Below are 13804 nucleotides of genomic sequence, written 5' to 3'. Positions count from 1 at the left end.
TGGCCGGGATAGGCTCCGGCACCCCCGCGACCCCGAACGGGATGAAGCGGTCAAGAAAATGGATGGATGGATGGAATCTGTTTGGATCGCATGAATATAAAAAAATAACCAATTTAATCCATTAAACATTACACCCCTACTGCCTATTTTGTATTATATTACAGATTAAATGAGGTAAAATAAAAAGACGAAGTGTATCTGAGGAACCAGTGATGGGGAGACATCCTTTCATACAAGAATCAGAAGAGTAAGAACAATGCTCAAAGCAAAAAGAGAACTATAAACAAGTTAATCTCTATAATTTTCTTGAAACAGAAGCATTTTAATTATTTTTTTACTTAAAAAATAAAGAAAGTCTTGCCCCAAAAACCAAAAGTTACAATAACGAATTATATATTTTTTGTAATTCTAAAGCCCCTAAAGGGACATCAAAGTGTGTTTTTTATTTTGCCATCGATGGGGATCTATAAAAAAAACACTTGTAATATACTCCACTCCACCAGAGGGCGGTATACGATCCGAAAAGTGAAAAACTGGCAAACACTAAAATAAGCACGAAGAAGAAACCACCAGCACATCCAAAACAATAGTTGTTGTACTTCTGCTTGTGTGTGTCGTCCGACAACTTCTTAAAAATGTCCAAAAACAGTCCAGAAAAAGCTGACCCCTCATCAGAGGCTAAAAAGACCATCTCCCTTCCGATCTCCAGAGTCAGGCTGATCATGAAAAGCTCTCCAGATGTCTCCAGCATCAACCAGGACGCTCTTTTTCTCACCACCAAGGCTACAGTAAGCTGCGGTTTCATGCTAACTCCGTTCATTTGGAGATGCTAGCATCATTAGCATTTGTTTTGGCCGAACGTGCGCGGTCTTTCTCAGGAGCTGTGTTGTTGCAGGAGCTGTTCGTCCAGCACCTGGCTTTGTCCTCGTTTAATAATGGCTGTGGGAAGGAGACCAACTCGCTGTCGTACAGCGACCTGGCGAAAACCGCAGAGGAGTCCGAGACTTTCCACTTTCTCACAGGTGAGGCTGTTAATAAAGTTTGCTTAAAAAACAAAACGTGATAGCAGCTATCCTTTTATTGTTGTTTTGTTTTTTAATACTCACAAATTTAGCACATAAATTAAACACATTTGCGTGGATTTGTGGATTATTTCTTTATTTCTTATATTGTGAGAAACCTTATTACCCTTTTAAATGACGTCACTTTAAATGAAGATGCATTTGTGTGTCAGTCTGAGGGTTGGACTTTAGCAATATCCTCTCAGCTAAAGCTAAACAGTTTATAATAACTGTTGTTACTATTATTTTGAGCTACATGTAGATAATTGACACCTAATTGGCAGCACCTGTGATTATGAGTTTTGCTAAATAGTGAGTAGGTTTCTGCTCCAATAATCTGAATGCATCTGAATGCAATTCAGAAACAGTATTTTAACTTTTTTTCCTCTTTTATTTGACAGATATTTTGCCGAAGAAGATCTTGGCTCGGGATTACTTGAAGTCTTTGGAACAGATGCAAGAAGAAGATGCAGATTTTTAAGAATAAGCTAATCTGTTTGGACAGTTTTTACTATGTAATAGTCAAAAGTGGCTTTGCAGAGGGACACTTTAAACCTGAATAGTACTTTTAAATATTTTCAGTTTATCAAGGGTTTTTTTCCCTTTGTAAATGATATGAAACTAAGTAAAACTTTAAGATTTGAAATAAAGACAATTCAAATTTAAGTGCCACACAATGTCATTTAAGGATGTCTGCATTTAATGTAAACACTTGTACCAATGCTATTCACACAGTCCGGCATTCATCTATTAGTTTATGTTTTTAGCTAAAAAGATTATTTTATTTGGCTTTGATAGTTTGCTTCAAATTTTCTCTTACGTTACATATTTTAATGGACCAGAAATGAATTGGAAATCTTTTCCTCACAATTGTGGCAGAAGCATTCCGCCTTATTAGTCGCTTCCACCTTAAAACTCCACAGATGCTTTGTTACAGAATCATCGGCCATCATTAACGTTCCAGTTCTGATATGTAATCTAACATAACTTTTAGTAAGTAAAAAACACTTTAAGACATGTTATAAACAAATGCCTACATATAGTAGAAGGAACTTTACTTTCAGCTTTAAAGCACTCTTATGTATGTTCAGTTGTTTTTTTAAATATACATTCTAACTATACCACCTTTTCAATTAGGTAACTCAAAAAAATCATTTGTTTTCAATTATAAGAATAAAATAGCGTCAGCTGTAAGCTGCATCTTTACTTTTCTTTCTTTAAAAAGAAAAAAAAACATCCTACATATGTACATAAAAGAGAAACAATGACACATTTCTTCTTTTATTTTTTTCAAAATTACAAATAACAGCTGATTCACAAAATCCCTGTATTGAAAACAATTGCTTTGACTCTTAATGTCAGGTTTTTTGCTATGCTGCTGTCAGAATCCGTAAAGAGCAAACCTAATCTCAAGTGAGTGCATGCACATGCGAGTTCATACATGATCTTTTCTCAGGTAAGGGCTCTTCAGCTGGAAGAATTTGCCCAGTCGATGTTGTGTGTTGAGCAGGGTCTCCTCTAAGGTGAAGAACTGTCTCTCCAGGCGGTGTGCCACACCACTCCTGTCGTCGATGCCGTCCCTCGTATTGGCAAGATGCTGCTTCATTCTGATCAGTAGGAAGGAAAATACATGACTTGATGAATCGTGGATTTTTATCCAGTTTTATTTGCACAGCATGTTCCGTCATTTAAAAAGGCGTCTGGAAATGTTGAGTGTTAACGCTGTAAACCCACAAGTCCAGACTGTTAGATTATAATTACAGATGGTTTGGTCTTTTAAACTTGTAGTAAAATTGCTTGCAGGATTAGAGTTATGCAGGCTTAACTGTTTTGTAGCTATAATTGCAAAAAGATAAACATGTTCTCTGTTCATTCATTTTCTAGTGACTGGGACTTCATGTTTTGCAGCCACTGAACTCAAACGCATCAAACACAGCTTAAACCACAAGTTTAAAAACTTCCTTCTGAGATTATCACTATGATAACTCAATTAAATGCCACAAAAGTATGGAATATACCATATGACTACAGGGTTTCTAATTACAAAAAAAAAGAATTGGTAAAAAAAAGTGAAAATAATGTATAAGGAGAATCGTAGACCTTACTGTTGAGCAAAAACTGATGCACAATCTGACAACTACAAGATGTATATTGGCAAGAGTCTGGTAATACATATTGCATAAATAGCTCACGATTCGATATATATTGCCATGTATCCCAAGATTGTACCAGTACAATTTTCCCCTATTTTTTTAAGGAGTATGACTTAGAAAAAAAACTCTACCTGAATATGAATACACCTTCTATGGTAATAAAGTTGTAAAATTAATCGTACTTAATGATAAGCTCTGCATCTGTGATTCATATACAAGTTGCTTTAACTCACAAATTCATGGTGCTTTTCTTTTGGTAGTTTAAGAAATATTTGTTCAATATTGTCTAATTTCTACAACAAAATATTTTCCAGTATAAGAAAAAAATAGAACAAATTTGCTTTAACCAATGAAGTTCTAAAAGTATGACTGAGGAAATATAGTGCGGTTTATTTTCAACATTGCTAAATGTAGCTTATCCAGTACTGGTGTTTGGAGTATTCAGTGGGAAACAAAAGTAAGATGTGAAAGGATGCTCATAAATAGTCAAATTTCGTCTTATCAGCAATTTAAACTGATATAAGTATTACCAGATGAAGTATCGAGATATATCGGCAAATCGATTTTTCTCCTACACTCCTACTAAATAACATAGAGATGTGTCGATAGAACACAAACCTCTTCTAGCTGTTAAAATATCATGTTTTTCTGCAGTTCATAGGCTTGGAATAGGAAATTACAAGCTAGTAATGGGAAAATAGTCAATTTTGAGCAATCTTGTTTTAAATCAACAATATGAGTCAGATGAACCTTTAAAACTGTGGATTGAATGTGAAGCTTTAAGAGTTTCTCTTTTGATGCATCCATTAAAACACTAGAGGACATGTTTTTAAAATAACATTTTAGACCTTTTTTCTTTGCAGTTAGAAGAATTGAAGTAATTACTGTTACCTTGTGAGGATGGCCTGCTCTTTTCCTTCTTTTCTCTTCTCTGCTAGAGAGACAAACACCTTCTCCATGGTTTTCACAGTGTCCTCCATGTTCTGGTGTTCTGAGAGAATTCCCTGGATCTCCTCTTTGGCTTTGTGGTTGTAAGAACTTCCTCCCTCCTCCATTCCACTCGAGGTGGACAGAGCTTGCAGGGCAGCCCTGTTCTGCAGAATGAGCACCCGACACTTGGCGAACTCTTCTGGTCCTGCAGCGTTTTCCCAGCAGGTTGGAGCTGGTGGTAACCAGAAGCGCTGGGTGCAGTTGAAGGCATCTTCTGGAGACTCTGAAACAAACAGACTGTCTCCAGGGAAGCTGTGGAGGGCATGAGGAGGAGAGAATCCAGATCCCCATTCCCAGCCTTCTGTGTCTCCTGACTCTTGTTCAGGTGAGAAAGAAGGAAAAAGCTTTGCTGGATCTGCACCTTTGGACTGAGAGCTGGTACCCAGCAGGACGCAGAAGGAGAAGCAGAACCAGCTCATGGTCCACCAGAGCATCTCCAAGAAACCTGATCAGAAGCAAAAAGCAAAATTCACACACATGCATAACTCTTTTCTGTGATAAAGAGTAATTTATGGAATAAAAAAACCCACTTATTTTATTAAAATATGTTTTGAATAACAAACTTAGATTTCTTCATGACCCAAAAGGGGCAGACTTATGAGCTATACACTTAAGGAAAGGTAAGGATTATTTAAAAATCTTAACTGCTACAGAGGGGGGCATGTTATTGCTATGCCTACCACTGTGACCCAAACAGATATTTCAAAGTAATAAAAGAAACAATCAAAAATGATCCTATAAATTGTGTTGGTTTTTATTTATTCACATAGTCCAGCAATAAAATCTACAGCGAAAGACCTCATGAAATACAATAAATCCCCCAAAAAACAAAAACGCTGGGCTGTGTATTTGTGATCTCTTTCTAACAGCCTCACAACATTTTACTAGAATTTATAACTTCTGACAGCATCGCAACAAAATTGTCAGCTGAAAAACCAGGAAACTTCCCACAAAACATACAAATGTAAACTAAAAAACTTTTTTCTCACCTCGCACTGAAACAACAGGAGCAGCTGTGGTGTTCGTGTCTCCACTGAAGCCTGCAGCACTGTCGGAAAAACTGACTCGACTGCAGCTTTTTACGCACAAACTTTCCTTTGGCTCAGCAACGGCATTGTGGGGATTACCTTCAGAGCAAACGGGAAAGCAACGTCAAGCTCAAGAGTCAGTTTTAATAGCCTCTTTTTTTGTCTGTCTGCAACATAAACTGCTACAAAACAAATGTGGCATTTCCACCCTGCAGCCATGACTCCAGCTTCTGTTACCAATTAAAAAAAAGAAAAAAAGTTTTAAATAGCTTTTTTCCTTTTCTTCTTCCTCACTGTCTTCTTATAAAGGAACATAAGTGGGAACGATGACTCTATTAGTATTAGTCAACTTTCTAAATAACCTTAAACACTCAAAGTTTAAGAACTTTTCCTTTAATTTTTCCATTATTTTACATTTTTATTGTGCTTTTTCAAACTCTTTATTTTCTCAGCTCCTAAAGCTCCAAAGCTTGTTTCTTCTGCACTACATTTGTGTCCAACAAACCTTAGCCAGAGAGAGAGCTAGTCTGAGGACAAATCTTGACATAAGCAGCATGGAATGGAACACTTTTTGGCACAAACAAGCAACAGGGTTGTAACTGTAAGGGAATGCAATGACCTGAGGCTAATGAGCAGCAATGCTGCATGTTAGCTGTCAAATAAACTTTGCAGATCCAAAGATTTTTTTGGACAGATAATTAACTAACTAAAAGAGTTGTACATTTGAAGTTTATTAAGTAAACTGGAGGAAAATACAGCAAGTATATATACCATGTATGTGTAGTCTGAATACTTTTTCAGACTAAATTGGAACATTTTAAGTTTACAATATATAGATAGTCTATGAAGAGTAAACTACAAGTATACTGCCTACCAGACGACTTCTTGCTATGGTTGGTTGGTCTTTAGTTGTGAAAAATATAAAAGCTGTTAAGTGAGCATCCAAAGAAAACAGTTCTTCTATGACACAGATTGAAGATGCTTGATTTTTGACATCATTGATGTACCGTCCTCATGTGTCTTTTCTAGACGATTAGCGCCACCAGATTTGCATGGCTGCTGCCCACCATTGGGTAATTTGTCTTGTATGTGTTGTCCACCAATTTGCCTTGGGATTAATAAAGTATGATTGAATGATTGATTGATTAATTGAAAATAGGCAAAGTTCAAAAGGGCTTTGAATTAAATGAAAGTAGAATAAGAAGGATAGATATCAGTGCTGTAACCCAAAGCGACTTAAACTTTTTATTATTTTACTGGATGTATTTGTTTACATGTCCACAAACATCAGACTAGGAATCTGATCATCAAAAAATAATGGTACTCTATATTTTTAAGTCAGTTATAAGATTTCTTTCAAATTTTGTGTATCGAAAGAGATTTAAAACTCCAACTCTTATGTTTTTTACGATGTTTGGCCTATTATTGTTAAAATCCAGGTGTGTCTACTTTGTAGTGTCCTATGAACCTCATAGGTCTGAAAACTAGGACACATATTTCTACAATCCTTTGTTTATACTCAACAACATGAACTTGGTGGTCGGCTTTAATGTGGAAAATATCTTGATATGACAACTATTTGCTGCATTTTTTTCCTTCTATTTACAACTTTTCCGATACATTAAAAAGACACTAAACAGAATAAAATGGGTAGAAATCAAATTATTGTGGAGATATTTGATGAAAAATCTCAAAATCAGATAACTCATGTTATCTGGTAAAGGATAGTATATTAACCTTTGACATAATCTCTTAAATAATTTGATTAATAGATTTTTTAGTGAGCGAGTAAACAGCATCATTGTTGGGATTTGACCTTCTGACAAACCAGCTTCTTACTTATTATATACAGTTATTTATAAAATAAAAAAGAAGGTATATTTATGCATATTTTTAATTTCTGAATTTGCTGAAGAGATAAAGACGTCAATAATGACTAAATATCTGACAGTGGCCAATCAAACAGGAGGTAAGGACTTTAGTCGGGCTATACTGCCATCTAGTGGTTATGAAAGGAATATATAATTTTGAATCCCCGCTTAAAAACTCTTAAAATTTAAATTTCTACCTTTTGAGAAAAAAAATCAAAAACTTTTACTTGATTATTATTATTATTTTTCTTTGGGAGGGAGATAAAACAAACTTTACAGTAAAGGAATTTCCTGGGATATTTTGAAGCAGCGTCAGAGAACAGCCCAAGCCCGAGGCAGTCACAGGGGGGCGGGGAGATCCGCGTGGCTCCTCCCCTCTCAGGCCGCCGTCGTCTACAGCATAGAGTCTGCCGGACCGGACCAACTCGGCACCGCCAGCCACTGCAGCCGGCTGCCCTCTCTCGAGCGGCCAGGAGCCTCCCGCAGGACGACATGGCCTCCGACGGCATGGACGAGCGCTCCCCGCTGCTGTCGGGCCCCAATTCGGAGAATGTGACCCCCAACGCTTCCCCGTACCTGCAGGATTCCAGCCCCCGAGGTAAACAGCCGGGCGAACGCGGAGCACCGCGCGCCCTCTGCCCGCGCGCCCGCCTGTCTGCATGCTGAATCATTCCGAAGGCGTATCGAGTTAGAGCGTAAATAAAACCGCAGCGGGGCTGGGGCAAGGGCATCGGGGGAACGGCAGCTGACAAAAAGATGGAGCGTGCAGCGTGAGAACTGGAGCAATGGGTTAGAGGAGAGGGCCTGCAGTGGTATTTACTGCTCTGATTTATTTAGTAAACAAATCTATATATCACGACGCAATGGGCTGAAGATCCCAAACATTCATACGTCAAAAACGAGGGAGCTTTGACGATGATGATGAGGGAGAGTTAAACCACTGCAGATGAAGACAAACAAGCAAACTGCCTTTTGTCTCTGATTTATTGAATCCATACCTGCTCTAAAAGCATGTCTTTACATTAAGATCACAATCAGATGGATTTAGTTTATTGAAAAATTAAAGAAAAATCATAAATGGCATTCATAAACGGGTTCAAGACATGTTTATTCGAAAACTGATAAATAAAATCCAAGTACAATAAAAATAAACAAATAAATACATAATAAGATATTTTTTAAAATTATAAATAAAAAACAAAAGTACAAATAAATTCAATGTAACAGATCCAACTTGTATGGATGAGAATGACCTTTATTCTGCATCTATTTATTCTGATCTTCTGAATTTATGTGGTTCAGAAAACAAATCATTGAAGCTGCAAACATGATCAGACACGAGCACATTCTTTTCTGCATTGTAGGCTTTACATTTTGCTGTGAAGTTTTACGTTTACTGCTATAATTCGCACAAACGAATCCTTATCAAGTAGTTTTTCCTCCCTAAGCTTTTACTGGCCATTGCAACAACAACACTGGCTGTTTTGTGGCAAAATAAAGGACCTCACTGACCCACTAATGCGCCTTTTCTAGTCTTTCGGGCTAATATCAAATAACATTTGAAGAAAAAACAGCTAATCTTACCAAAAAAAAAGAAAAATTGGATTAATCACTTAAGACTTTAACACTAAGAATCTATGAAGTGACAGGTTGTTTGCACAAAGTTGTCAAGGCAAATTCCAAAGCCTCAATTTCTGCAGACTAGATTATTAGCTAATTCTACTTTGAATTATTGGTGTAAACTCCCTGCATTTGTAAAATAGATGAATTAGAATCTGAGTTCATTTTTTATTGTTTAAAACTAGTCAGACTACCTGCAGGAGACTCTAAACAATTAGTACAGATGTAACGATTCATTTAAACAATCCAGTTCACATCACAATTTGTGGTTGTTGATATTCATTCATTTTGAATTATCTAATTTACTGACCTAAATTTGATCCAGGTCATCTTCACCAAAAATCCAACCAGTGTGACTCAGAGATAAATACCTGGTACTGAACAGTGGAGGGGAAGTTTTCCAGATTCCTTGTATTTCTTGCAAGATAATTTAGTCTAAATTAAATGTGTGTACAAACAAGTAAACAAGAATTCATGGCAAATCTACGGTGGCCCTGATGTGCAAATTTCATGATGCAAAAAACATATTAAAAATCACAAAAAATATTTTAAAAGTAAACTAATTATAAATATATATATATGAAACAACAACATTTTAGAAATCAAAGTAACCTTCCGGAAACCTCAACCCAGTTCCAGAAAATGAAACAAAATGAAAAGAAACATGATATAAAACTGGAAAAAGTAGGTACTATGGGACATCACTGATTGGATGATGATATGAAGTGATACTGGATATCATCCAGTGATGTCCCATGGTACCTACTTTTTTTCAGTTTCTTACTAAGAACTTTCATGTAGTAACATTTTAGACTGATTTCTGGAAATTAATTTTGTTATATGAAACACTTTATTATTATTTTTTGTATTTGGGTTTGAGTTTCTAAATGTAATGTTGTTTTTTTAGTTTTTGTCCTGCTTTTATAATTGTTCTTGTGATCTTTCATGTTTTTGTATTGAGCGATTTGTTTGTGTGATTTGTACTTCAAGGCCACCGTACAAATCCATTCCCATTTTAGTTTCATGAAGTTCAACCCACTGTTGCAATCTAATTTATTTTCAATATTCATCTGATATGAAACAGATCAGGGCATTTTTATTTAGATTAGATTTTTGTTTGTTATACTTAATTTTTCAAGAGATGTAATCAACCACAAGACAAGATAGTCCTCATTCACTTCAATCTATAACGGTTGGATTTTACAAAAACAGTTTATTGATGTAGTATCGAGTCCACATGTGTACATTTTTACCTAAAGCTCCTTTAAACAGGATCATATATATGCATTCACACACAAACACACTGTATATTAAATATAGTACAGCTTTTTAAATTCAATAATGTCATATTTTAAAATTAAATTAGAGGTGGTATGACTTTATAATTAGCTCTAAAGCAAGCTAATTGGACACGTTCCAATGGATGTTTCCTCATTTTTAATAGAAAATGGAGATTTGGCGATTGGAAGTGGCTTTACCTTATCCTAAAGTGGCTCCAAAAAGGAAATTAGTTGAAGAAAAATTATATTAGTGAGCAAAATAGTTGCACATGCAGCATTTATTTGATTATTTCCAACACTGTCCTGTCTGGTTGTTTTTAGAAATCCAGCCTTTTTATTGCATGGTGTGAAACACGTCAGGTAAATACAGAAAAATCTGATCGTTAGCAGTTTCGATTTGCAGTAAGAATGCGGGAATAGCGGCTCTTATGATTGGAGTGCAGGTCGGATGTATGTTGTGGTGCCGTTGTCTTCTCATCTTACGTCTGAGAGGGCGTTATTGATGACTTAAAGCTGCTGGATTCAGTGTCAGACATGCATTGTGGTGATTCTAAGACAAGGAGAGAAGAACAAACCCATAAAGCCTGGCTTTTCTTTACTCATTTCATCGTTTTTACTCAATATAATTTGTCTATATTTTGTTTGTCAATAGATGTTTCAACTTAATAATACTTTGTTTTAATTGGCTATAATTTATATTAACTTTCTCTTAATTATCTATATTCCATACCTACTTCTTTTTGTCTTATTTATGGAAGTTTTCAGCTTAATTTGTGCTTGTTTGTGTGAACATCCTTTTAATTAGTAGATTTTTAAAATTTTAATATATAAATATCTTGACTCCAAATATTTCTTATGGGTCTCTTGAGAAAAATTGCCTATATTTTCCATTTTAATACAGATTTTTTAAAATTGTTTTTAGATTCTTCCATTCGTGTTTGTTATTACAACTGTGGAAAAGCTTCTTGCTTTTCTTAATAAGCAATTTTTATGCATTTTAATGACTTGAGCGATTCTAAATTTCTTTGTTAGAATTTGTAATAATTTTTGTCATTTCAGATTTTTTTCTCTCTTTAAAAGATGACATTTTTGGTGATTTAAGGCTAAAGATGACAACACGGTGTTAAAAAAAATGCATTGTCAAGCTTTTTTATTCTACATCTGTGACAACAAACACGACTGGAATGCTATAAAAAATACAATTAAAAATCAGTTTTTCTTTACTAAAATAGCAACAATGTGCCATTTTTCTCAAGAGAGCCATATTAAATATTTGGAGCCAAAAATACAATTATTTGCGTTTTTCTTTTTTTAATTAGAGGCCGAACGTTTTTTTTTCATAAATAATTGTTTACTAATTTTGTGTTCGCTAATAACTAACTGCTGCTTGCCCATACTGGGGAGAGTCCAACCTTTGGCATTTTCGAGCTGTATTTATAGCTGGTTTTATCCAAATTGTACATGGATTATCCCATCTGTCCCTGTGGCGTTGAGAGCCAACCTCATTGACCTGTTGATTTGTCTCATTATTCCCCTACAGAGTGAGAGGAAGGGCAGATGGATTCAATTTTTTTTGGCATTGTCTCCACAATAAGAGACTTGAGTTCCTGTTTGAGACAGGTTTAAAAAAAGGAACTGGAACCAAATCAGTCAGTAGATAAACCTTTACTGGTTTTTACATACATGTGTTTCTATTCCTGTTTATTCCAATCTTAAAGATCTCATTTACCAACACAAAACACATATCAGATGGGAAACGTCGGTCCTGAACCTTACATTTGGTCTACATTCAGACTGGTGTCTGCATGATTTTTTTAACTTCTGAACTATAGCTTGTCAACAAAACCACATGACTAAAGATCTCTTCAGTCATTGGCCAGGAGTTACAAGGGCGGGGCAAAGCAACTAGAGACAGAATAATGGAAGTCCTAAACTTTGCAATCCCTGTCGGGATAGTTCATTTATTCAAATATTATATTTTGCTGATCAATTTTGAACATTTGCATCAACATCAGGTACAACCCTTTTTACTGCTACTTTGGTACGGCGGAGGGATGCTGCAAGACAGTTACTGAGGAGATGAGAGCCGATAAGTCTTTATGACATAAAGACTGTCAGGAAAACAGTGGTAAAAGTAATGTGTATCCCGTTAAAAGTTGTTTTAATGAGCCTGCATTAGTCTGACCACATTTCAAGGAGTTGCTGTGTCTCATTGTTGCTCTGCTACTTTGTTTAGATCCCACAATGCACGGCGACAGTGGCCATTTTGGTTCAGTCCACTCCTATTCAGACTGAAGAAACTCAGAGCAAACCGGAGCTCAGTCCGATTGGAAACAAAACCACCTCGGAAGATGGGTCAGAGACCTGTTCCTGGTCCCGGACCAGAGTCTGCTTGAGTGTATTCAGACTGAAAAATTGTTCCAGCTAATTAGGTGAACAAACTGTAGTCCAAAGAGGCAAACTGATGACCTCATCATTAAAGACCTCCAGAAAGACCAAAAAAACCCAACTACACTCTTTCAACCGTTCCCCGATAGTCTTCTTGTAGTTTGATTTAAAATCCCACATCAACTAAAAGCATTCCCAGTAGTATCTTACTTAGCCAATATCAAACAGCCTGTGTTGTTTTTATTAAAGACATATTTTCTACAGAGCAGCAGGAGCTCATTAGAGATTTGCCTCTGGGACTGTTGACATGGAAGTAGCCCTATGTTGATATCCCAGCATTCCTTTGTAACCCCAAGCTAACCTTAGGATAAAAAAAAGAACGTGTAGGGAGGCAAAAATGTAAAACAATAAACTATGTTTAATCTCTAAGAAAATATATATATATTTACATTCACTGAACTGTTTTAGGCTTATTAGGATCCCAGCTTAAAGTTGGAGGTTTTTATTGTGATTTTGTACCTTTTTATAATTATGTTCAAATACAACCTTTTAAAAATGAATGGATATTTGTCTGCATGTTATTCACTATTTAATAAATGACTCCCGAACAGTTTTCCCTTCATTTACATCTGAAAACTGGTTTAAAAAATATTGTTTTTATAAAGCCAGAATTTGCTAATATTTAACAATTTCCAAAATTTCAAGGAAGTGTCGAGCAATTTCTAAATGAATTGTCCTAAAGTTTTGCTGACGTCACCTAATTAAATATTTAATTGTTATCATGTCTACTTATGTTGTATTATTTCATCACTCATTTATAAAAACTTAATCTGCAACGCCTCTGGACTGATCTCCTATGACAGTTTTTTTTGGTAATGAGCTCCACATTATCTCAGATGTTTTTCATTTGACACTGTTAAATGAGTTTGTGAAGCTGCTGTATGTGTCAGGCATCGACGGCTCACTCTTTTTGATCATCCTTCCTTCAAAGCTGAGCTACCTCCTCCCTACACGGCCATCGCCAGCCCCGACGCCAGCGGCGTGCCCGTCATCAACTGCCGTGTATGCCAGTCGCTCATCAACCTGGATGGAAAGCTGCATCAGCACGTGGTCAAGTGCACAGTCTGCAACGAAGCCACGGTAAGTGAAAGCCGCTGTTTTATTAATGAACTCAGAAAAACATTCTCTCTGTTTCATTTTCAGTTTTGAAACTTGTGTTTTCTTTTTTTTTTTTCTTTTTTTATTTTTTTTTTACATTTTTATCTTGTTAATATGCTTGTAAAATAAGAAATCAGACAGTACAGAATGAAGAGCAGGATCAGTAAAGTACTGTACATGTTTACAAAATGATATTTAAGGAAAGTATTTCAAAGCAAGAAAAGACAAAATAAAAGCAATCAGAGAAATATATAT

General features: G+C 35.9%; 4 protein-coding genes across 4 annotated transcripts in view; 3 read left to right on the top strand and 1 right to left on the bottom strand.

Moving 5' to 3' along the window:
* Positions 1 to 13804, top strand: part of adnp2b (ADNP homeobox 2b) — a gene marked incomplete in the record, with an annotated part of 705870 nt that overhangs the window by 178330 nt on the left and 513736 nt on the right.
* chrac1 (chromatin accessibility complex subunit 1) lies at positions 529 to 1733 on the top strand. Its single transcript, XM_024294966.2, has 3 exons — positions 529 to 788; positions 896 to 1022; positions 1463 to 1733. Exons 1-3 carry the CDS (start codon positions 636 to 638, stop codon positions 1540 to 1542), a joined length of 360 nt encoding a protein of 119 aa, XP_024150734.1. The 5' UTR covers positions 529 to 635; the 3' UTR covers positions 1543 to 1733.
* si:ch211-57n23.1 lies at positions 2330 to 5718 on the bottom strand. Its single transcript, XM_024294636.2, has 3 exons — positions 5194 to 5718; positions 4106 to 4649; positions 2330 to 2668 (listed from the first exon to the last, which is right to left on the bottom strand). The coding sequence occupies exons 2-3, from the start codon at positions 4636 to 4638 to the stop codon at positions 2497 to 2499; spliced, it is 705 nt and encodes a 234-aa protein (XP_024150404.2). The 5' UTR covers positions 4639 to 4649; positions 5194 to 5718; the 3' UTR covers positions 2330 to 2496.
* Positions 7357 to 13804, top strand: part of pip4p2 (phosphatidylinositol-4,5-bisphosphate 4-phosphatase 2) — a 15653-nt gene continuing 9205 nt past the window's right edge. Inside the window, exons 1-2 of the mRNA XM_024294780.2 lie at positions 7357 to 7701; positions 13383 to 13531. Coding sequence (XP_024150548.1) covers positions 7596 to 7701; positions 13383 to 13531 — 255 coding nt within the window. The 5' untranslated portion in view covers positions 7357 to 7595. The remainder of the gene's footprint in view (positions 7702 to 13382; positions 13532 to 13804) is intronic.

Source organism: Oryzias melastigma, linkage group LG11, assembly GCF_002922805.2.
Source record: "Oryzias melastigma strain HK-1 linkage group LG11, ASM292280v2, whole genome shotgun sequence".
NCBI lineage: Eukaryota > Metazoa > Chordata > Actinopteri > Beloniformes > Adrianichthyidae > Oryzias > Oryzias melastigma.
The sequence above is the reverse complement of the archived record's forward strand: the minus strand, read 5'-3'. Positions and strand labels throughout refer to the sequence as shown.